The 24414-nt window shown below is 42.8% G+C and overlaps 1 protein-coding gene across 1 annotated transcript in view; it reads left to right on the top strand.

The window, feature by feature from the left end:
- LOC124594448 (suppressor of lurcher protein 1-like) overlaps positions 1 to 24414 on the top strand; it is a 320389-nt gene that overhangs the window by 189709 nt on the left and 106266 nt on the right. Inside the window, exon 4 of the mRNA XM_047132824.1 lies at positions 13405 to 13585. Within this exon, the coding sequence (XP_046988780.1) occupies positions 13405 to 13585 (181 nt within the window). The remainder of the gene's footprint in view (positions 1 to 13404; positions 13586 to 24414) is intronic.

The following is a 24414-nucleotide window of genomic DNA, read 5'->3' as shown; positions in this document are numbered from 1 at the left end:
CCAAACTTTCAGGAAACATTCCTCACACACAAAGAAAGAAAATATGTTACGTGGACATGTGTCCGGAAATGCTTACTTTCCATGTTAGAGCTCATTTTATTACTTCTCATCAAATCACATTAATCATGGAATGGAAACACACAGCAACAGAACCTACCAGCGTGATTTCAAACACTTTGTTACAGGAAATATTGAAAATGTCCTCCGTTAGCGAGGATACATGCATCCACCCTCCGTCGCATGGAATCCATGATGGGCTGGTGCAGCCCTGGAGAATGAAATGGTTCAAATGGCTCTGAGCACTATGGGACTCAACATCTTAGGTCATAAGTCCCCTAGAACTTAGAACTACTTAAACCTAACTAACCTAAGGACATCACACACACCCATGCCCGAGGCAGGATTCGAACCTGCGACCATAGCAGTCCCGCGGTTCCGGACTGCAGCGCCAGAACCGCTAGACCACCGCGGCCGGCGCGATGATGACTGCACTCAGTTCTGGGGCGTCCCCCACCACCGGCGCTGATGCACCACCGGGGCCCTGGAGAATGGCGTATAGTATCACAGCCGTCCACAATACGAGCACGAAGAGTCTCTACATTTGGTACCAGGGTTGCGTAGACAAGAGCTTTCAAATGCCCCCATAAATGACAGCGAAGAGGGTTGAGGTCAGGAGAGCGTGGACGCCATGGAATTGGTCCGCCTCTACCAATCCATCGGTCGCCGAATCTGTTGTTGAGGAGCGTACGAACACTTCGACTGAAATATGCAGGAGCTCCATCGTGCATCAACCACATGTTGTGTCGTACTTGTAAAGGCACATGATCTAGCAGCACAGGTAGAGTATCCCGTATGAAATCATGATAACGTGCTCCATTAAGTGTAGGTGGAACAACATGGAGCCCAATCAAGACATCACCAACAATGCCTACCCAAACGTTCACAGAAAATCTGTGTTGATGACGTGATTGCACAGTTGCGTGTGGATTCTCGTCAGCTCACACGTGTTGATGGAAAAATTTACAATTTGATCGCGTTGGAATGAAGCCTCATCCGTAAAGAGAACATTTGCACTGAAATGAGGATTGACACATTGTTGGATGAACCATTCGCTGAAGTGTACCCGTGGAGGCCAATCAGCTGCTGATAATGCCTGCACACGCTGTAGATGGTACGGAAACAACTGGTTCTCCAGTAGCACTCTCCGTATAGTGACGTGGTCAACGTTACCTTGCACAGCAGCAACTTCTCTGACGCTGACATTAGGGTTATCGTCAACTGCACGAAGAATTGCCTCGTCCATTGCAGGTGTCCTCGTCGTTCTAGGTCTTCCCCAGTCGCAACTCATAGGCTGGAATGTTGCGCGCTCCCTAAGACGCCGATCAATTGCTTCGAACGTCGTCCTGCCGGGACACCTTCGTTCTGGAAATCTGTGTCGATACAAACGTACCGCGCCAGGGCTATTGCCCCGCGCTAATCCATACATCAAATGGGCATCTGCCGACTCTGCATTTGTAAACATTACACCGACTGCAAAACCACGTTCGTGATGAACACTAACCTGTTGATGCTACGTACTGATGTGCTTGATGCTAGTATTGTAGAGCAATGAGTCGCATGTCAACACAAGCACCGATGTCAACATTACCTTCCTTCAATTGGGCCAACTGGCGTGAATCGAGGAAGTACAGTACATACTGACTAAACTAAAATGAGCTCTAACATGGAAATTAAGCGTTTCCAGACACATGTCCACATAACATCTATTCTTTATTTGTGTGTGAGGAATGATTCCTGAAAGTTTGGCCGTACCTTTTTGTAACACCCTGTATGTCTGAGTAGCAAAAAAGAAAAAGTTGTGATTGTCAAGGCTGAACCTGAATAAACAAAAACAAAGAAAAAAGTCCTTCGTAAGGAAACATGGACACAGTAGTGAGGTTCAACCTTAAGACGACAGTTAATTGAGCTTGCTTCGAAACTTAATGTGCGTTCATTTTCCCCTTTCTTCGCGAGTGCACAAATAATTTTGTTCACGAATTAAGTTTAGTGTTACTTTTTGTGAACACAGGAGAAAATTTTCAGATCTAGTTGTGTTGAATCGTTGTGATATCAATTTTCACTTGAGAAACAATGTAATGAAGCTGTACTGACTGGAACATAATCAGTTCGCTTCCCCAAGAGTTACCTATGTACTGAATTATGCCTGATACAAATCAGGAAATTTAGTGGGCCACTTCAGACGCTTTGATATCCTGCTAAGTATTGTTTTATAGTATATAATATGTAGTGTGCAAGGAAATTTTGTTCATTTTACGTGCATGGCGTAAGAAGACTTTAAGTTTTAAGCATTTATTTACATATTATCATTACTATACTGACTTTGTGTGAGTTACCTATTATTTCAAGTTAACAGAATAAACGTGTGTGACACAGCAAACTAGAAAACAAAAATATGATAGTAAATAACAATTTATAACATAAAACAACCATAGCTAAAACAAATGTCTAGACTAATGATGAATGTTTCGGTATTTTAAGTGAGTATGTTAAAGCACTTTGACAGCATATTGCATACAGTTTATTTTCCAAAAAATGTTGTTCCAGAAACCAGATTTATTACACATTGATATATGTAACTTGAGATTTTTTTAATTTATATTGTAACGAAGTTTTCATTTTTTATAATTAATTAATGTTGGTGGGATATTTTTCAAAATTTCAGTTTATTACAAAATCCGATTAAACAGTTCTCAAGAACATTAATTACATATCAACTTTTATATGAGAAAATTTTCATGTGTCATCGTTTCGAAGACATTCTCTCCAAACGTAATTTGCCAAATAACCTTTCGGGGTGTGTCGTACACCTTAAAAGTGAAACTGCACAACGAAATAATTACGTATATTGCATATATCGTCTACATAGCAAAGTTTCATCAAGAGTGTTTACTGACACTTGGAAATTGTCCGCTATCAGTGGCGCAATTTCGACAATGCAGCAGACATAAGCACGAAACGTTTGTGACTTGTTTTTTTTTTTTGGGAAGATTGTTCGCTGTTAGACTCCGAACAAAAGCTACGATCATATTGATGTGTGACACACTAAGATAATACATACAAAAGTATCTGCACCTATAACCGTTACATCCTGTATATAATGAGTTTTATACTTCTACTAATTGCAGACTTTCGTTTTCAGACGCATTGGAATATTAATTGCCGAAAATGCCTATCCTTCATCAAAAAGCACTTTGGGCCATCGGGACCCTTCTTGTTCATTTCTTTCCTTTTCTGTTCAGTCATTGCCTTCAGCTATCCAAAAAAAGAAAACTCTACCTCTATAATTCCGTTGTTGAGTTGTCATCCGTATATGCTGTTTATACATTATTAGTATTTTGTTATTATTGATTTTCAGACCCACTCCCAAACTCACTTTAACAAGTTCTTCCAGTTGCACTAGCATCAGACAACACAATTTTATCAGCAAAACGAAGGGTGGTTCATATGTGTTTCACGAACATGTAGCCCTTGTTTGTTTTCGTTATTTAAGGAAGAGATTTCCTCCAGCTCTGATCAGAATAATTTTAGTGAAGCATTAACATAAATATTACTCAGTATAGTATTAAGGAGTAAATACCGATTTCATAGAACCTGTACAGACTCCTTCACTTATGATATTGTACTGTGTCGTAAATATATAAGGGACAGGCAAATGAAGACACTACAGGTGGGAGAAAAGTAAGTAAACTGGTCATTATTTCAAAATCAGTTGCGGAAACTGTTAGTACATTTATCGCACTCTGAGACAAGAGACGCAGCGCCTTCATGGGAAGACATTTCCAGTTGCCAACGGAACCATGATGGAACCCAGGTGTGCACCTCTTTGTCTGGAGCCACATGTGTTCCCGCTCGCCCTATGCAACTGTTATTCCTCGCATTTTCCATAGGTTCGAAGGCTTCTGCATTTTTTGGCACTTCATCAAACGTAATACGTAGCTCATCGACGCAACTACCTGCAACAGTCTGCAGCGTCAGCAATACCTCCCAGTCATACCGAAAAATTATCTTCATGTGCAGCCACATTGCTGCATTGTTGACGGCAACGCTATAGCAGCTAGCTATTGCCCTAATATACTGTCCAATCATATTATTGTGAACCCTATCAAATGCGTCAATAACTGTCTTTTTCGGGGCGGACTGCTGCGAAACGTACAGGAAGTGAGTCAACGAAGTTTTGCAAGGTACCACTATAGACGTGTAGCCACATCGACTCCAGTACCGTTGCAACAGCGCCAGGATTCTCGGTTGAGGATCAATGGCGCGAGCAGCATGATCGAACTGGTTACACAAATTCTCGATTGGGTACTAATCCATCGAGTTTGGTTGCCAGAGGTTAACGGTAAATACCAGCCGCTGTGGCGCAGCGGTTCTAAGCGCTTCAGTCCGGAACCGCGCTGCTGCTACGGTGGCAGGTTCGAATCCTTCCTCGGACATGGATGTGTGTGATGTACTCAGGTTAGTTAACTTCAGATGTTACGTCCCATAGTGCTTAGAGCCATTTGAACCATTTTTTTGAGAACGGTAAACTCATTCTCGTGCTATTAGAATTACGCACATACACAGCTAGCTGTGTGAAACGTTTCAGTATCCTGCTGGTGAATCACGTCTTGCCGAGGACAGAAAAGAAACTGTACGTAGCTGTGGAAATGGTCCCCAAGGGTTGATGCATACTTTCTCTGATCCGTTGTGCCTACCAGAGTGACGAGATCACACACGGAATGCCACTAAAACATTCGCCAGGCCATAAGTCATCCTCCTTAAACCTGGAACGTTCCGACAATTGTTGCAGGATTTTTGTTTTTCTTATGTTCCACCCCATTCACGCCAATGGCCATCCGTCCGTTAGAGCATAAAACATGATTCACCTGAGAAGGTCACCTGTCGATATTCAGTGGACGTCCAGTTTCGGTATTGGCGTGCACATTCTAGCCTTCGCGGCCGATGAAAGCACGTCGATTCTACGGCTCTACCGATCGGTCAGTTGCTGAACAGTTGCATGTAGGAGACGAGGCACTGGCAGAATTGAGGTTGAGAAGGCGGTTGATGAGTCGTGCTTGGGTAGCTTAGATGGTAGAGCACTTGCCCGCGAAAGGCAAAGATCCCGAGTTCGAGCCTCGGTCCGGCACAGAGTTTTAATCTGTCAGGAAGTTTCAGTTGCATGTCTATTCGCCCCGTACAGGACTCGACAGCCGCCGCTCACCTCTGTTATTTACACCCAGTGGTGCGCCTCAGTTGCCTCGGCGCCGCTTTTAGACAACGCCATTTTGCCATGCATGGTGAACATAACCCATGGCGATATGCAATCACTTTAAGAACTTAGCCGTTTCGAAAATGCTTTCACCCTTCGCCTGAAAGCCAACTATCATTCCGTTTTACACGTCGGTTAAATAGCGCCGTTTCCGCATTACGACAAAAACGACCGCACTGGTTTTCGGTGTTTCCCAGACATTTCTTGTATCATCTCCACATTTCGTGCTCCAATCTGTCGTCTGTGAGGGGTTATTGCAAGTTGACGTTGAACATAGGCGGTGGTCGCATTAAAGTGTCTGAACCGCTATATCACCCGTCCAAACTCGTAGTTATGGATCTAGCTGCTGTATGAAGTTGCTTTCCTCTAGTAGCTTCCGTACGTTTGTTCTATCAATGCGACCATCAATCTGTATTTATTCCACTATGCCAGATAGTTATATTAGTCCTTCTACAAAGTTACTTGCTCTCTCATAGCCAACACTTATTGTTTGCTGATGACGGTTACTAGCTACAACGGACGAGAAATACCCATTTTCGAGCTTCGCGAGGTCGAGAAAACCATTTGCGACGTGCTACGGTTTCTCTCTATGCGCGAGATCGGGTTGCACTGGGTGATCACAATTATTTTAGTTCAAAGTCAGTTATTTAGTAATACTAGATGGCTCGAGCCCCCACGTGCTACCGCACGAATAAACAAAAAAAAAAGACAATTATCACCCAAGCATCTACAAAGCATGCATCCCCTTGGGGTTCCCTAAAATGTGGTTGGACGTACTAACTAAATTGGCTACGTTAGGTCTGAGGGGTGCCAACCACATCCGCTGCAGTATCCCCAGTAATTTTAAATTAATGCCAAGTTTATAAAAACAAATGTTAGCGGGCAGGTATAATTTTTAGTGAACACAACACAGTTTCAACTAACTGGAGTTTATTTTAAATTGTTCAGGACAGATTTGACTGAAATACTGTTAAGTGTTCTTGATTTGACCTCAGATATTTACCTAATTAGTTCAACAGTGCCATTCAAATATTAATCACAATCATTCAGCAATTATTCACTTAATGTTTCTTTTAAAATATCTGAAACCCCAAGACGAACAAAGTTCCGAGCGTAGAGTACTTATCGATAAAAAATAATAAACCAAACACAATGCGAAGTCCAACTGCAAGCTGAAATCAGTATGTCCCACAGCGGTTGTTCCGAGTTAAAGTTACACACGACTTCGCGGTACGAAAATATTCAAATCATGCACGAAATTTTCGCAAGTTTCACAAACGCACCACAGTGAGTTCTTCAAAGTCCAGCGGTACCCAACTGCTAATAAGCACAAGTTCCAAGCGTTCGCGATACGAAAATATTCTGAGTCCAATTCGTGCACGGACTTTTGCCAGTCACACGTGTTACTCCTTTCATCTCAACTGAATGCCCTCTGCCGCATAAAGTGACCTAAAAGCCCTCGGATTAAACACTCTGAAGTCAAACGAAGTTGATTTGCACATAAAATTTACTTTTACGCTTAATGCAGATACAATAAAATGCATGTAACACTTCTGTTCAGACGGAAATTTTCCGCTGAATTCATATTCATCATCAGAATTTCTGTACTGGATGTTATAATCATATTATTATGATTTATGTGTTCTTCATATATAACTCATTATTTAAAATACTTTCAATGCATAAATAACCGATACTATTATTGTATTACCTATTTCCATATGTCTAATTTTCCGTACTGCCGCTATCTTTATGGTTCCTATTTTTTATTTATCAAAATTCTGCATTTTTAATCACGAAAACTGCATTCTGGCTCTTCATTTGAATTTTTAAAACATGAAAAGAAGTTACATAGATACCTTAACACTACTCATTCAGACCTTTCATTTGACACCTCGTTCATAAAATATTGTCAAAACGTCTCCAAAATGTCCAATTTACAATCTTACTTAGTTACTAAAATATTCAATTTGTTATAATTAAGAAACTACCAGGGTGACTGGAGGCGCGTTTGTAAGAACACAAGCGGCTAATTTTCTGCTTTAAAATGAGCCTACAAGCTCCTTTGTGCCACGTTGGGATCAGTTTTCTATTTATTTCTACATCATACGTTCTATGCTAAAAGCGCCCCGCAGGAAGCCCGCCATGAGCCTGCGTGCCGGCCGTTGAGTTTCCCGTCACGTGGCTGGACGCCAAAGTGACCGTACTCATTTCAAAGTACCGCTATCTGTCCCTCAGTGCCGAAACTAGGACGATTCTGCTGCTGTAAAGACGGCAGACACACACTCATCTTAGATGTAAACACACCAGATTGTCGACTGCCACTTTTCCGCGATTTTTACTTCAGAAACTGCGGTCTTCACATCCGCCCCCCCCCATGTGCATGTTAATTCCAGCTGCCCTTTTGGGTAGGCCTCTGGGGTAAGGATTCTTATAATGCGTCATAACCCATCGATTTGTGACGTAGCGTGGATTTGTACCTTATGTATTGACAAGAAGCTGCACCTGCTCAGGGTACTGTAGCACTTTACGTCTGCGTGAATAAGGCGAAGTTATGAGCATCGTTCGCTGTGTTCTGCACGTTAAAAGTGGGTTTATTTATCTCGTTTGTGTCAAGATATACTTCAATTCACTACCTGTCTAGTTGAGATGTTACAGACGGTTCTAGCTGACGGTCAACCGGTGTCGGAGACTGCACTCTTCTGTTTTCCGATTTTAACTCAGCTGTACAGACAGTGCTTCAGTGGCACGCATTCAGGGAAGTAGCGTCTGCTCTGTCGCACCTGTCTGAAGTAAACATTCTCAGACAGGTTACAGTCTCCCAGTGGACAACGCCCCGTACAGCATTGCCTTATTACGCACAATGAAGACAGGCTTCAACAACATAGAAAGAAGCACAATTAATTTTGGACATCATAATAAGGCAAACCAATTATATGTGAATACATAGCAAACCATAAAAATGGTTGGCAGTGAAAAAAATTAACCCTTAAGCACATCACTACCGTGTTGGTTAACACCCCATTAATATGGAGAGGGAAGCAGTAGTCTACTTACAGTTTATTGCTCACACAGCGCACGCTGACATCCATGCATTTGATAAGCGCAACACGCAGTTCTACGCTATAACCCAAAAACTCAATCTGTAGAGACTGTACTCGAAACGGATTATCCGGCGAGTTGTCAGCGTTAATCAGAGACCAAGACCTCAGGCTTCAGTTCGGTATGGCCTACACGCCCTGCACCACGACCTGTTTGGCATGCGGCACTCTCGTGTGTATGTTCCGGTCAGTGGCGGCTACAAGTCTGCCTGTTCCGCTGCCCGTCTCCGGTGTAGAAACTAGTATGCAGCCCGCATCTCGTGGTCGTGCGGTAGCGTTCTCGCTTCCCACGCCCGGGTTCTCGGGTTCGATTCCCGGCGGGGTCAGGGATTTTCTCTGCCTCGTGATGGCTGGGTGTTGTGTGCTGTCCTTAGGTTAGTTAGGTTTAAGTAGTTCTAAGTTCTAGGGAACTGATGACCATAGATGTTAAGTCCCATAGTGCTCAGAGCCATTTGAACCATTTTTTGAACTAGTATATAGCCCCGAAAAGCGCAAACTACCTTCACTGACCAGCTTACGATCCGCACTTTTTCCACAAGTCAAAACAAAAACCCCTTTCTGAGCTTGCGCGCAGCTTAAGACGTTACCAGACGGCGTCCTCTCGCTACGAGCAGAACATATAACTCATTGTGCCAGTGGAGCAGACCCGGCGCTACATAGGAGTATACACTCCTGGAAATGGAAATAAGAACACCGTGAATTCATTGTCCCAGGAAGGGGAAACTTTATTGACACATTCCTGGGGTCAGATACATCACATGATCACACTGACAGAACCACAGGCACATAGACACAGGCAACAGAGCATGCACAATGTCGGCACTAGTACAGTGTATATCCACCTTTCGCAGCAATGCAGGCTGCTATTCTCCCATGGAGACGATCGTAGAGATGCTGGATGTAGTCCTGTGGAACGGCTTGCCATGCCATTTCCACCTGGCGCCTCAGTTGGACCAGCGTTCGTGCTGGACGTGCAGACCGCGTGAGACGACGCTTCATCCAGTCCCAAACATGCTCAATGGGGGACAGATCCGGAGATCTTGCTGGCCAGGGTAATTGACTTACACCTTCTAGAGCATGTTGGGTGGCACGGGATACATGCGGACGTGCATTGTCCTGTTGGAACAGCAAGTTCCCTTGCCCGTCTAGGAATGGTAGAACGATGGGTTCGATGACGGTTTGGATGTACCGTGCACTATTCAGTGTCCCCTCGACGATCACCAGTGGTGTACGGCCAGTGTAGGAGATCGCTCCCCACACCATGATGCCGGGTGTTGGCCCTGTGTGCCTCGGTCGTATGCAGTCCTGATTGTGGCGCTCACCTGCACGGCGCCAAACACGCATACGACCATCATTGGCACCAAGGCAGAAGCGACTCTCATCGCTGAAGACGACACGTCTCCATTCGTCCCTCCATTCACGCTTGTCGCGACACCACTGGAGGCGGGCTGCACGATGTTGGGGCGTGAGCGGAAGGCGGCCTAACGGTGTGCGGAACCGTAGCCCAGCTTCATGGAGACGGTTGCGAATGGTCCTCGCCGATACCCCAGGAGCAACAGTGTCCCTAATTTGCTGGGAAGTGGCGGTGCTGTCCCCTACGGCACTGCGTAGGATCCTACGGTCTTGGCGTGCATCCGTGCGCCGCTGCGGTCCGGTCCCAGGTCGACGGGCACGTGCACCTTCCGCCGACCACTGGCTACAACATCGATGTACTGTGGAGACCTCACGCCCCACGTGTTGAGCAATTCGGCGGTACGTCCACCCGGCCTCCCGCATGCCCACTATACGCCCTCGCTCAAAGTCCGTCAACTGCACATATGGTTCACGTTCACGCTGTCGCGGCATGCTACCAGTGTTAAAGACTGCGATGGAGCTCCGTATGCCACTGCAAACTGGCTGACACTGACGGCGGCGGTGCACAAATGTTGCGCAGCTAGCGCCATTCGACGGCCAACACCGCGGTTCCTGGTGTGTCCGCTGTGCCGTGCGTGTGATCATTGCTTGTACAGCCCTCTCGCAGTGTCCGGAGCAAGTATGGTGGGTCTGACACACCGGTGTCAATGTGTTCTTTTTTCCATTTCCAGGAGTGTATATCACTTTCATCGAATACAACGCAAGGACATGGGTCTGACGTTCTGTGTAGCCGTTTCCCTGTCCTTATTCAGAACAGCGTACTCCATAATCAGTCTCTTTTCTGTCCCACTGGCTACGGTTTTCTCTGCTTGCTTTGTATCTGACTGCTTCATGTGTCTTGCTTATCCTGACGTTTCACATCGTCACCAAATGCCATTGTTTATAGGCTCGACATTTTTCTTGAAGCCCTGCTGCACGTTTTCTACTACTCTTAATATTCGAATATCTATATTCTACCTCATTGTCTTAAATCCCTTGTGGGCATATCAAAGTTGTCCACTGTATTTACAGTTTGCAACACCACCCGACCTCCTATTGATGTCGATGGGTGCTGGCCAGCATGATGGCCTGTAACTCCTCGTCGTAGGACCCAGCAAACGTCATTCAGAGACTCTGTTTTATATTGCTACAGTCTCGTTGCTTAACATTAGTAGTCTGTTGGTCAATATTTACTTTCAGAGACATTTCACGCTGATGAACTGCAGTTGCTGCGTTCGATATTTAGTCGACCACAGTTTGGGAAGACTAAACGAACATACGTGGCTGAAAAGTTGAAGCAAGTTACACACCTGGTTATGTATTTCGTATTAATATATCTCTTCAGTTTGTCGAAAACTTGTACAACTGTGCAATACAGTTGAAGAGAAATGTTAAATATGAAGGCTGCCTCCTCCACTGCCTAGTAAACATTGGATTCCGAAAAAAAATTGCGCTGCGATAAAAGCAATTAGCAAACCTCTCCCCTATTTTGATTAATAATCGTACTGAAATTTTAACAAGCATTTTGTGAATGTGAATATTTTTTCGTGTGAGCTTTTTGAGAACGGTTGAAATGTGTCTGTTTCTGTATATATAATGATTAAATTCCTTGATGACAAGGAGAAAATGAGTAGTATTCTACAGCACACGATGTATGAGCTGCCACTCATGACGTAGGTGTCTATGACTGAGGATAAAAATAATTTCTGACATTCTATACAGATAAAAAACGTAGCTCGTACGTTCGGTTGAGGGCATCCGTTTTTGGGTCAACTCATAGTAACACTTACACCTGACGTCCTTGTTTATTTCTTGGGTACATTCTGATCATTGTCTTCCACTACAGATTTTTCCTTCTACTGCTTCTTTCTCACTTCCACTAAGGATTGCAACGTCATCAGGGAATCCAGCCACTGATACCTTGTCACCGTGAATATTGATCTCCGAACGGAATCTCACCTTGATTTCCGTCATTGCTCCCTCGTAATACGGGCTAACTGACTGGGAGAATGCATTCTCGTACTTTCATATATGTATAATATATACATTGAAGAGCGAAATATACTGTTACATCTGCCTAATACCGCATAGGAGCTCCGCGAGCACGCAGAAGTGCCGCAACACGACGTGGCGTGGAGTCGACTAATGTCTGAAGTCGTGCTGGAGGGAACTGACACCATGAATCCTGCTGTCCATATATCTGTAAGAGTACGACGGGGTGGAGAAAATCACGTTGCAAGGCGTCCCAGATAGGCTCAATAGCGCTCATATCTAGGGAGTTTGGTGGCCAACGGAAGCGTTTAAAGTCAGACGACAGTTCCTGGAGCCACTCTGCAGCAATTCTGGATATGCGGCACGTTGCATTCTAATGCTGGAATTGTCCAAGTCTGTCGCAATGCACAATAGACATAAATGGATGTAGGTGATCAGAAAGGATGCTTACGTACGTGTAACCCGTCAGAGCAGTATCTAGACGTATCAGAGGTCCCGTATCATTCCAAATGCACGCGCTCCACATCATTACAGAGCCTCCACCAGCTTGAACAGTCCCCTGCTGTCTTGTTGGGTCCATGGATTCATGAGGCTGTCTCCATACCCGTATACGTCCATCCTCTCGATACAATTTGAATAGAGACTCGTCCGAGCAGACAGCATGTTTCCATTCCAACAGTCTAATTCCGGTGTTGATGGGCCCAGGCAAGGCGTAAAGCTTTGTGTCGTGCAGTCATCAAGGACACACGAGTGGGCCTTTGGCTCCGAAAGCCGATGTCAATGATGTTTTGTGGAATGGTTCGCACTCTGATCCTTGTTGATGGTCCAGCATTGAAATCTGCAGAAATATGCGAAAGGGTTGCACTTCTCACGTTGAACGACTCTCTTCAGTCGTCGTCGATCCTGTTCTTGGAGCACCTTTTTCCGGCCTCAGCGATGGTTCAAATGGCTCTGAGTACTATGGGACTCAACTGCTGAGGTCATTAGCCCCCTAGAACTTAGAACTAGTTAAACCTAACTAACCTAAGGACATCACACACACCCATGCCCGAGGCAGGATTCGAACCTGCGACCGTAGCGGTCTCGCGGTTCCAGACTGCAGCGCCAGAACCGCGCGGCCACTTCGGCCGGCGCCTCAGCGATGTGGGAGATTTGATGTTTTACCGGGTTCCTGATATTCACGGTTCACTAGTGAAATGGTCGTACGTTGAGATCCCAACTTCGTCGCTACCTCAGAGATGCTGTGTCTCATCGATAGTGCGCCGACTATAACACCACATTCAGACTCACTTAAATCTTGAATGAGATTTTTCACTCTGCAGCGGAGTGTGCGCTGATATGAAACTTCCTGGCGGATTAAAACTCTGTGCCCGACCGAGACTCGAACTCGGGACTTTGCCTTTGGCGGTCAAGTGCTCTACCATCTGAGCTATCGAAGCACGACTCACGCCCGGTCCTCACAGCTTTACTTCTGCCAGTATCTCGTCTCCTACCTTCCAAACTTTACAGCATCGTACTCTGTCTGTTTACTTATCTTTTTATTTGAATACGCAAGCCTGTACCTGATTCTTTGGCACTTCAGCGTATACAGCTGATGGAGTCTCCTTACAGGGTGCGAGTGCTTGCTGTTCACGAGCACGTTCGGCAAGGAGTTTGGCGTCTTCAGCAGCCCCGACTACCCTCGGCCATACCCCAGCGACGTCGACTGCCTTCTCTACAGCTTCGTTGGCGGCTCGCACGACATCGTTCACATTACCTTCGTCGACTTCGACGTGCAGAAGACGCATCTTGAGTGAGTACAGCAAGCTGTATACTTACGGCAGAACCACTAAACACTGAAGTAAGTGACACCTCAATGGCGTTAATAGAAATCCCTACAAATGCGATATGACGACAAAAAATTGTTTATGAGGTGCGAAAGGATAAAGTGGTGCGTTATAGAATGGGAAAGTTATTTCTCTTTAATTTAACCCTACTGGTCTTGGACTGGTTAATTAATAACTTCAATTCAAGATTCACAATGTGACAACATATTTAATCGGAACATATAAATAAACTACTTAAGCATGCAGGATTACCAATGAGAAGGAATGCAATTTTGATTCAAATCGAAACCCGCAGTGGCCAATTATGTTGTTTTACTGCCAGTTTTTCTACCATTATATTACTATTTTCACATAACAGTTTTCAAATCACTATCAGTCATTTTCAGATACAGTAACTGTTGATTCCGAGAACAATACGGGCACATTATGAAGTGTGTAAGTCTGGCTGACAAGCTGCAACAGCTCTTGTCGAAACAGACATTAGTATTTCATAACATTAAGGTTGTTCCCCAGGTAGTAACGCCTAATGCTCTTTAAATTAAGTCACAATGAAATCAGCACCGATTCCATGTATAAACCTACATACCTGGTGAACTAAAGTGAAATTGAATCATCTATACTAGCAACAGGGATGTTTGGTAAGCATGTAGTTCACCATCACACGAGAGCTCCAATACTTAAAAAACTGGCAGCTAAATATATTTTTCATGCTCAAGAAGAAAGAAGTCTGTCTGTAGCGTAAAACCAAAGTATTTTCATTTACACGTTTCTAAAAGCGTGTAATACGTGCTGCTCTATTGGAGCCGCAACGAGAACAAAGCTCTGGTGAACAGTGTAGTACAGTTTCATTACTATACTAGCTCAGTATGTATGCCCCCTCCCTATGTGTCCATCTCCTCCTCACTTTGTCCATCTGCTCCTTTCACCTCTGGGGATCTCTTCCTCCCCCGTTCAAAGCTAGTTTCCTCCTCCCCCATCACCGAGCGAGGTGGCGCAGTGGATAGCACACTGGACTCGCATTCGGGAGGACGACGGTTCAATCCCGTCTCCTGCCGTCCTGATTTAGGTTTTCCATGATTTCCCTAAATCGTTTCAGGCAAATGCCGGGATGGTTCCTTTGAAAGGGCACGGCCGATTTCCTTCCCAATCCTTCCCTAACCCGAGCTTGCGCTCCGTCTCTAATGACCTCGTTGTCGACGGGACGTTAAACACTAACCACCACCACATCCTCCCCCATCACAATCCCCCGTCTACTTCTCCTCAGTCCTTCTAAGCAAATCTCCTCTTCGCCCATCCCTATGCCCATCTTCTGCTCTCCACTCTCTATGTCCATCCCCTCCCCACTCTTTCTGTCGCTCTTTTCCACCCTCCTGTCTCTTTCAATCTTCTTCTCTTTACTTTGTCAATTTGCTACTCCTCCATGCACACCTTTCTTCTGTAGCAATCGCATCCCCCCTCTATGTCCATCTCCTCCTCATACCTCTGTCTCCTCCTTATTCCCTCTACCTCATACCCCCTCCCACCCTGTTGACCTGCTCCTCTTCCCTCATCTCTCCATCTCTTCCTGCTCCATCTCTCTCTCTGTTGATCCCCTCTTCTCTCTGTCCATCACCTTCCCTTTCTTTCCTTCTGCCCTTCTCTTTTTACATCTTCTCTTCTCCTATGTTTCTACGCATCTACTCATTCCCCCTTACCTCTCCGCTTTATCACCATTAACCCAGTCGGATGTTGCTTGTTCTTAAAGCACAGTATTTCTTTCCGAATGGAAATGTGTATTTCATATTTGGTTGAAATCGATCCAGGGGTTATGAGATGTGATAATGATGTATGGTTTGTGGGGCGCTCAATTGTGCGGTCATCAGCGCCTATACAAATCCCCAATTTATACACAGTCCAATTTTTTCACAATCCAGTCTACCCACTACCACGAATGATGATTATGATGATGATATGATGAGAACAACACAAACACACTGTCCCCACGCAGAGAAAATCCCCAACCCAGCCGGGAATCGAGCCTTGGAGCCCGTGATCCAGAGGCACCAATTCTAGCCACTAGACCACAAACTGTGGACGTTTAGGAGGCGCTTCATACCCTTGTCGTTCCCCCGTAGGCACTTCGTATATATTCCACATAATATTAACATAATTTGCTCTCATTTGCACAAATAGTTCGCGTGTGCAGTTTCGTTTTCAAACAGGTCATGTTTAGGACGTCGTATGTCCTCAATTGTGTGTCATACAGTTATAATTTTGCTGGTACATTCATTGGTATATGTTAATACAGTCAGTTGTTTAGGAGAAGTGCAAAACACATACGTACATAGACACATGCAGGCGTAAATCCATATTCAGCCGGCCGAAGTGGCCGTGCGGTTAAAGGCGCTGCAGTCTGGAACCGCAAGACCGCTACGGTCGCATGTTCGAATCCTGCCTCGGGCATGGATGTTTGTGATGTCCTTAGGTTAGTTAGGTTTAACTAATTCTAAGTTCTAGGGGACTAATGACCTCAGCAGTTGAGTCCCATAGTCCTCAGAGCCATTTAAACCATTTGAAATCCATATTTGTAATGTCCCCTGAACCTGAACACAGAAGTCGGCAGCTTGGATACACTACAACATGCTTTACATATGTCACAATTTCCTCAGACATTTAAGCTTCAGATACGTGTATTGGATTCACTCGGTTTGATATGTGACGCAGTTGTGATTTTATCAGACATTTACGGTTACGAGAGTAGTCTTCAGTCAAAGCAAAGGTAATTCCTTATCCGATTCGTTTTTTTATGGTGTAGTGTCGTGGTAGCAGACCAGGATGGTAACTGACGCTGTCTCCCGTAGTGAAGAGGCTCGTCCAACTCGTAGACCTGGTGCCTGAGAATACAAGATGGAATGTTTTCAGATCAGGAAATGAGGATTCAGATGGCAATGAAAACGACTCCATTAAAGACACTCATCATGTAACCGCAGGACATGTGGCCTGTAATTGCAAAAGTGTCATGATGATCTCTCCATCGGCAAAAGATTCCACAGTAGTCCCCCATTCTGATATCTGGGAGGGAACTGGCAATGGGGAGGTGACCATGAGAAAAAGATTGAATAACTAAAGGATGGATAAAGTACTACTATTCGGGGCTTGGAATTTCAAAGGCAGGGAAGCTAGAAATTCTGAAAAGGGAAATGCAAAGGCTCAATCTAGCTATAGTGGTGTCAGTGAGGTGAAATGGAAAGAGGACAAGGATTTGTGGTCATATGGGTATAGGGTAATATAAACAGCCGTAGAAAATGGTATAACTGGAGTAGGATTCGTTATGAATAGGGAGTTAGAGAAGAGGGTGTGCTACTCTGAACAGTTCAGTGATAGGGTGGCTCTTATCAGACTCGACAGCAAACCAACATCGACAAAAATAGTTTAGGTACACATGTCGGTGTCGCAAGCTGAAGATGAAGAGATAGAGATAATATCTGAAAGGCTAATACAGTACAATAAGGGAGATGAAAATCTAATAGTCATGGGGGAACGGAATGTAGTTATAGGGGAACAAGTAGAAGAAAAAGTTACAGAAGAATATGAGCTTGGGACAAGGAATGAGAGAGGAGAATGATTAATTATTTCTGTAATGAACTTCAACTAGTAACAGTCCGTACCCTGTTCAAGATCACAAGAGGAAGAGATACACTTGGAAAAGGTCGGGTGTTCTGAAATCAGATACTGGATTGTAAGGAGGACCCAGGATCAGATATAGAATCTGTTTACAACATAGTAGTGATGAAGAGTAGGCTGAAATTTAAGATATTAATCAGGAAGAATCAATACTCAAAGAAGTGGAATGCAGAAGTTTTAAGGAATGACGAGATAAGCTTTAAGTTCTTTAAGGCTATAGATACAGCAATAAGAGGTAGGAAAGTAGGCAGTACAGCTGAAGAGGAATGGACATCTCTAAAAAGGGCCATCACGAAATTTGGAAAGAAAAACGTAGGTACAAAGAAGGTAACTGCGAAGAAACGATGGGTAAAAGAAGAAATACTACAGTTATCGATGAAAGAAGGAAGTACAAAAATTTTCGTGGAAATTGAGGCATGCAGAAATACAAGTCTCTGAGGAATGAAGTAAATAGGAAGTGCAGGGAATCTAAGACGAAATGGTTGCATGAAAAATGTGAAAAAATCGAAAAGGAAATGATGGGTGGTTGGGCTAACTCAGCCTGTAGGAAAGTCAAAACAACCTCTGGTGATAATAAAAGCAAGTGTGATAACACTAAGAGTGCAACGTGAATTACACTGTTAAATGCAGAGGAAGGAGCAGATAGGTGGAAAGAGTACACTGGAGGCCTGTATGCAGGGGGGGGATTTGCCTGATGTGATAGAAGAAGAAACAGGAATCCATTTAGAGGCTATAGGGGATTCAGTATTATAATCAGAATTTAAGAGAGCTTTAGGAAAGGTAAATTACCAGAGAGGCAATTCTGACATTGCGGTTGTTAATCGAAGCAAGACTAAAGAAGACACTTTCATAGGACGAGTCGACTTGGAAAAAGCGTTCGACATTGTAAAATGGTGCAATATGTTCGAAATCCCGATGGAAGTAGGGGTTAGCTACAGTAAGGGTCTGGTACGATACAATATGTACAAGAGGCAAAAGGGAACAATGAGTGAACGACGAAGAGCGAAGTGCTCAGATTAAAAAGGGTATAAGACCAGAATGTAGTCCTTCACCCCTGATGTTCAATCTGTATATCGAAGAAGCAATGACAGTAATAAAAGAAAGGTTGAATAGTGGAATTACAGTTCAAGCTCATCAGATGTTAGTGATAAGATTCGCTCACGATAATCTATCCTGAGTGAAAGTGATGAAGAGTTACATGAGATGCTGAAAGGAATGAACAATCTAATGAGTACAGAATATAGGTTAAAAGTAAATCGAAGAAAGACGAAAATAATGAGAAGTAGCATAAATGAGAACAGAGAGAAACTTGAACATCAGGATTGATGGTCACGGAGTAGATGAAGTTAAAGAATTCTGCTACCTAGGCAGCAACATAACCAATGACGGATGGAGTGAGAAGGACATCAAAAGCAGACTAGCACTGGCAAAAAGGACGTTCCTGGCCAAGAGAAGTCTACTAGGATCAGACATAGGCCTCAATTTGAGGAAGAAATTTCTGAGAGCACAGCACTGTATGACAGTGAAACATGGACAGTGGGAAAACCGGAATAGAAGAGAATCGAAGCATTTGAGATGTGGTGCTAAGACGAATGTGGAAACTTAAGGTGACTGATAGGGTAAGGAATGACAAGGTTCTGCACAGAATCGGAGAGGAAAGGAATATGCGGAAAACACTGACAAAGAGAAGGGCCGGGATAATAGGACATCTGTTAAGACATCAGGGAATGACTTCCATAATAGTAAAGGGAGGGAGATGCACAGGGAAAAAATGTAGAGAAAGAAAGGGATTGGAAACATCCAACAGGTAACTGAGGACGTAGGTTGCACTGGCGGGGCCGCATCAAACAAGTCAGTGGACTGATGATAAAGAAAAAGGAATTTGGTTGGGAAAAAGGACAAGTAACTCTGAATAACAACTGAGACTGAACAACTGTCGAATCCTACGACGCACTAACACGTTGACTATGTTGTGCAATCCTGCATGTACGTTGTGCAGCTAAGTGCCACGAGGAAAAAAGTTCGGGAGCAGAGTAACGCAGGTTCAGCGGCTGAGGCAAACTAAGATCGTAATCTGAGTCTGAATGCTCAGCAGCGCCGGCGGCAACGCTTGTTAAATAGGCTGGCATGACGTGCCTCTCACGCGACCACGCTCTGTCCTCCTTCCAGAAGCTTCTGTGCTGCTGGTCACGTAGCCCGTACTACCCGCATCACAAAAAACACAGTGCCTCCTGTTTCCTAACGTCCTTGCGACGTTAAGTTACTCCTTTAGTGACACTCTTTGAGCAACATTATACCCTAGCTGTACACTCTCTGTACTTAACGCTAATCATTTGCGACGTATATGCGACACCTCCCTCTCCGAGGAAAAATTTTGTAATCTCTGCCCTGAGAGACTGCCAAATTTTTCTATCAACTGTGGTAGTATGTGCCTCTTGGATTCGAGTCTTTATTTACGAGTAAATTCATCTGTACGTTTTCCTTTAAAATTTTTTCATTTTCTTTTTTTATCCACACCACCTTCAAAATGCAGTGTTACTTCTGTTCATACTTAGTTCGATTTCCAGTTAATCATTAATCTTATAGCATATATTCTATTTCTGTGCACAGTTAATGTTGTACTTCTTTAGCTATAATTCACAATTAATTTTCTTATTTGTAATTACATTCTTTTGTAGCACTTATTTCAAAACACTGCAGCTTTAACTTCTCACTTTAATTTACACAATGCCTCGTAGTATATGTACAGTTGAACAAATCATTTCCTTTGCATTCGATACACAAATTAATTCTTCTACCTTGAGTTCCTTTTGCAAGGCTTATATTAACACAAAACTACTCTTCTTACCCTAAGGACACCATAAACTATCATTTATCCAGAGCTACACACTGCTTTTCAACAAGCACTTTATAAACATAAAATACACAGTACACCTTTGGATGAAGAATGTGCATCATAAGCACATGGTGATCTAAATAAAATACATGACTGTTTCTTGCTTGTAAAATGGTATACACGAAAACGTCCTAATACAAACGCATTATAAATTCTTCTTTATCAAGGGCGCACAAAATATCATTCTGTCTATGCTCTCATAACTATTACTAAACAATTATACATTTCTCTTATTTACCATTTTCACTTTCCTGTCTATCACTTATTTAGCATTTTCACTTTCCTCTCTATCTCTTATTTACCATTTCCACTTTCCTGTCTATCTTTTATCTGTTCTTGACGTAAATATTCAAGGCTGTCTTCTTTCTACATTTTGCAAATGTCTTGTTGGCACAACACTTTTTCGAACATTACATTATCACTGCCTATAGCTTCATATCTGACTGGCATGCTTTCAAATACAGTTTCCTCAGTTTCTCCTAAATCTCTTCAAGTAGGCTGATATTTTACCGGTTCCCTACTTGGTTACTGGTTTACAATCTTAATCATTACACATATCTTCTAATAACAGTCGGCACCCGTTGTTCTTCAGCTCAACTGAAATCACTTTAACACCATCTACAATGTTTACATATGCACACTACTACAACCAAGATTACAGTGCTTGCCTGCATAACTCCAACAGATATGCTGCCTGATGAAAATCCACTACAAGCAGTTTTTTGTTGATCCAAAATCTCGTTTTCCAATTCGTCCAGTTTATGCCCTGCTGCGTTTAAATCATCTATATCACTTCATGCCCACCAGGCAGATTGAAAGTAAGTTCTGTTATATTACTCTTCCCTGATTAACAATGTAACATTATGTCTGTATTCAAATTCGGAACTATATCATTATTTGTTACATTTATTCTAGTAATATGTTGAGACTGTATTAATATTTGAGCACCATATCCTTTCCACTTTTCCATAAATTTCAATTTTCCTATGCCACGAATTATTACATCAGTACGTTTATTATCGCTACATAACACTGTAAGTCCTTCACATTTTGGAACTACAAATTACCATTCCTTACCTCTTATTCATGTCCAGACACTTCCATTTAACACAATGTACTATGGGATACAGTTCTTTAGGCATTTTAGCTACAGTCTGTAACATCGTAGTTTCATACTTTTATGGTCATAGGCAAACAAAAGAAAAGATGTTTTGCTTACAAATTCTGTGACTCTGATTTATCGTTTTACATAAAAACTGATCATTATTTAACTTCATGTACTGTCTTTTTTCCATCATCTACTAACAGTATTGCCTTCTCTGGTGCTATATATGTAAACAACTGCTTCTTTACATCTACTGTATCAAGAAGTGGCCAAATTTTATACATGTAAAAGACAAAAAAATGGTTCAAATGGCTCTGAGCACTATGGGACTTAACTACTGAGGTCATCAGCCCCCTAGAACTTAGAACTACTTAAACCTAACTAACCTAAGGACATCACACACATCCATGCCCGAGGCAGGATTCGAACCTGCGACCGTAGCGGTCACGCGGTTCCAAACTGAAGCGCTTAGAACCGCACGGACACACCGGCCGGCAGTAAAAGACACTACTGTCTTAAAATATTGCCAGGTCTGAACACACCAAGATCTATTACTTCGAGCAACTGATAATCATTATCCCCTGCAAGTACTATTGTGAATCCCTTATGTTAAATTTCTTCTTTTAACTGTTATAAATATGTTACTACTTGCACAGGGTTACTGAAATGTGATACCAAAATACCGTTATGCACATTTACGATTGTAGTAATTATCAAATTGTATCCCAATTCTGGCTAATTAAAGACTATATCAGCTTAATTAGCTGCTCATTAATGTTATCAATGTAACAGCTCTCTGCAACTTTCTATCAGTTCACTTTCGAACTACATTATGTGCTGACTAAGACCTTCCTTCCCTGTATGATAATCTCTTCATTTGTTCCTACGAAGGTTAATGTTTGATTAAAACTCGTTAGCTTTGCTTTTACTGTGGTAACTTGCTCTCTTGTTAGCCTTAATAGCTATTTCTGCACTGCTTCAAATACATCAATTTTTGGCTTAAGATACGATGCATCATCTTCATCCAGAGTTCCAAATATTATTTTGCTTCTTTCCCAAACAAAATTTAGTGCTCCGCATTTCTGTATTATACTTTCATGGAAAGCTAGCTGTACAATTAGACTTTGTGATATCTCTATTATACCTATGTGGAACTGTAAAGTCTGTTTGGTTCTGGCACGTTCTGAAGCATTCAAGTTAAGCGAGCTGAGTCATCTCTGACAGAATCTACACATGTGATAACTAATACTTCGATATTTTCAAACTTATTCTTTAATTCTACTAAATTCAAATAACTCTAAATTCTCCATGTAACACTATAAAGATTGACATTCCACATGTTGTCATACTGTACTCCTGGTGGTAGCCAGAATTTTGTAAATTGTAGAACTGGATGATGTACCACTGTTTGAACCGAATTAATTTCGAATGATTTTATGGAGACTGCCACTCCCACATATTTTGCAGGCATCCTGTAATCAAAAAATACTCTTTTAGATGGTTGGTGTGTACTGTTAGACAGTTACTACCTTTTAAATGTATGACCACATTCTTCGTCCTTTAGCTTTGCTAACCACATATGCGTCTCGCCATTGAGTATAATTTCTCTAATCTTCCTCTACGAACACTTTTGTCATGTAGTAGAACTTTATCCCATGGTTGAAATTCATTGGGGTGTTGGGGAGGGTGGGGGGGGGGGGGTGTGATGCATATCATAGGGTGGCACAAGAGGATCAGATGTTGTAGGTGGATGTCAGAAAAGCAGGGCGCACTGATAGTAAAGAGGAGGTTAGATTAACTTGTACTGATAATGAGATTTTAAAAGTTACTTGTCATCATTACAGAAATATGGTCATCGTACTCGTTACTTCTTAATTTAGAATGAACATTAAAATCACGTGCACACTGTTGCAAAACTCTCATTTGGTCTTTTAATTAAAGCACACAATAATGGTAATTATAAATTATGTCACCTGGGTTCATTTGCAGAATTCCTGGCATATTGAACACTCTCCCGAAGAACAACTCATGAGATGTGTACCCCGTTGCTCTACTCCGTGTTGTGTTAAATACGAATACCGCATATGGAACCCAGGAATCCCAGTCCGTCTGCGCCCTGTGTATAAAGCGTCTGAACGTTTCTGTTAAGGTTTGGTGTGTTCTTTTTAATGCGCCATTACTCTGTCGTCTGAATATTCTCTATACGCAATAGTTTGAATACTTTTCGCCCGTTTCCAAAATAAAGTTACTACCCATATCGCTCAGTACTAAGGTTGACATACCAAACTTCAAAATAATCTTTTCCACTAGAGCTCTTACTACCGTTTCGGTATCCTGTTTTTGAGTGGGTTCCGCAACTAAGAACTTTGCTAGTGCATCCTGAAAGGTACGGATGTACTTATTACCTTTATCTGTTTGTGAAAGGGGGGGTCTTAAAGGTCGATATCATATCTTTAAAAACATACTCAGTTGTTGCCGCTATTTCCATAGGCATTATTGTTTTATTTTGGATGATCTTCTTTTTTTGGCAGCTTTCACATAGGCGCATTGTACTGCTCCATATCTACTTTCACACCTTCCTATGTACAATATTTCCTTATCCTGTTTTAAGTTCTAACTATTCCTTGATGGCCACCAATTGGTGAATCATGCAGCTCTTTCAGAATCGATTTCTTTTCCTCTTGACTCAGTCTATCAGCAGGTTCCATCACAGCTGTGTCCCCTGCCATGATCTATGTATCTTTATTTTTCACATGGCCTGTGTTGCCGGCCCGCTTATCTCCAGTTTTAAATATGACCTTTTAGTGTCGCCGCTTACACCCTCCGTTATGGCTTTAAACTCTCACCAATGCAGCTGTCTCAGCTCTTTCGGTTGCCTTCCCCAAGTTGCTTTTACTGCTTTCCTTCTCATCAGTAACCGTGCTTAGATTTCTAATTCTAGATAGAATATATGCAATCTAATTTCGCTTTCACTTTTGTAGAGGATTTGATAATCATTATCATCCTGTTTTAATCTAAGTTTTAACAATAGCGCTGGTTGATCGGAAACACTACTTACCCATGTTAATGGCTTGTGGTCCATACGTACTGTGAATTTTCGGCCAAATGAATATGGTCGAAAGTATTTAAGT

The sequence above is a fragment of the Schistocerca americana genome, chromosome 2 (assembly GCF_021461395.2).
Source record: "Schistocerca americana isolate TAMUIC-IGC-003095 chromosome 2, iqSchAmer2.1, whole genome shotgun sequence".
NCBI classification, from domain to species: domain Eukaryota; kingdom Metazoa; phylum Arthropoda; class Insecta; order Orthoptera; family Acrididae; genus Schistocerca; species Schistocerca americana.
This window is presented reverse-complemented; position numbering and strand designations above follow the sequence as displayed.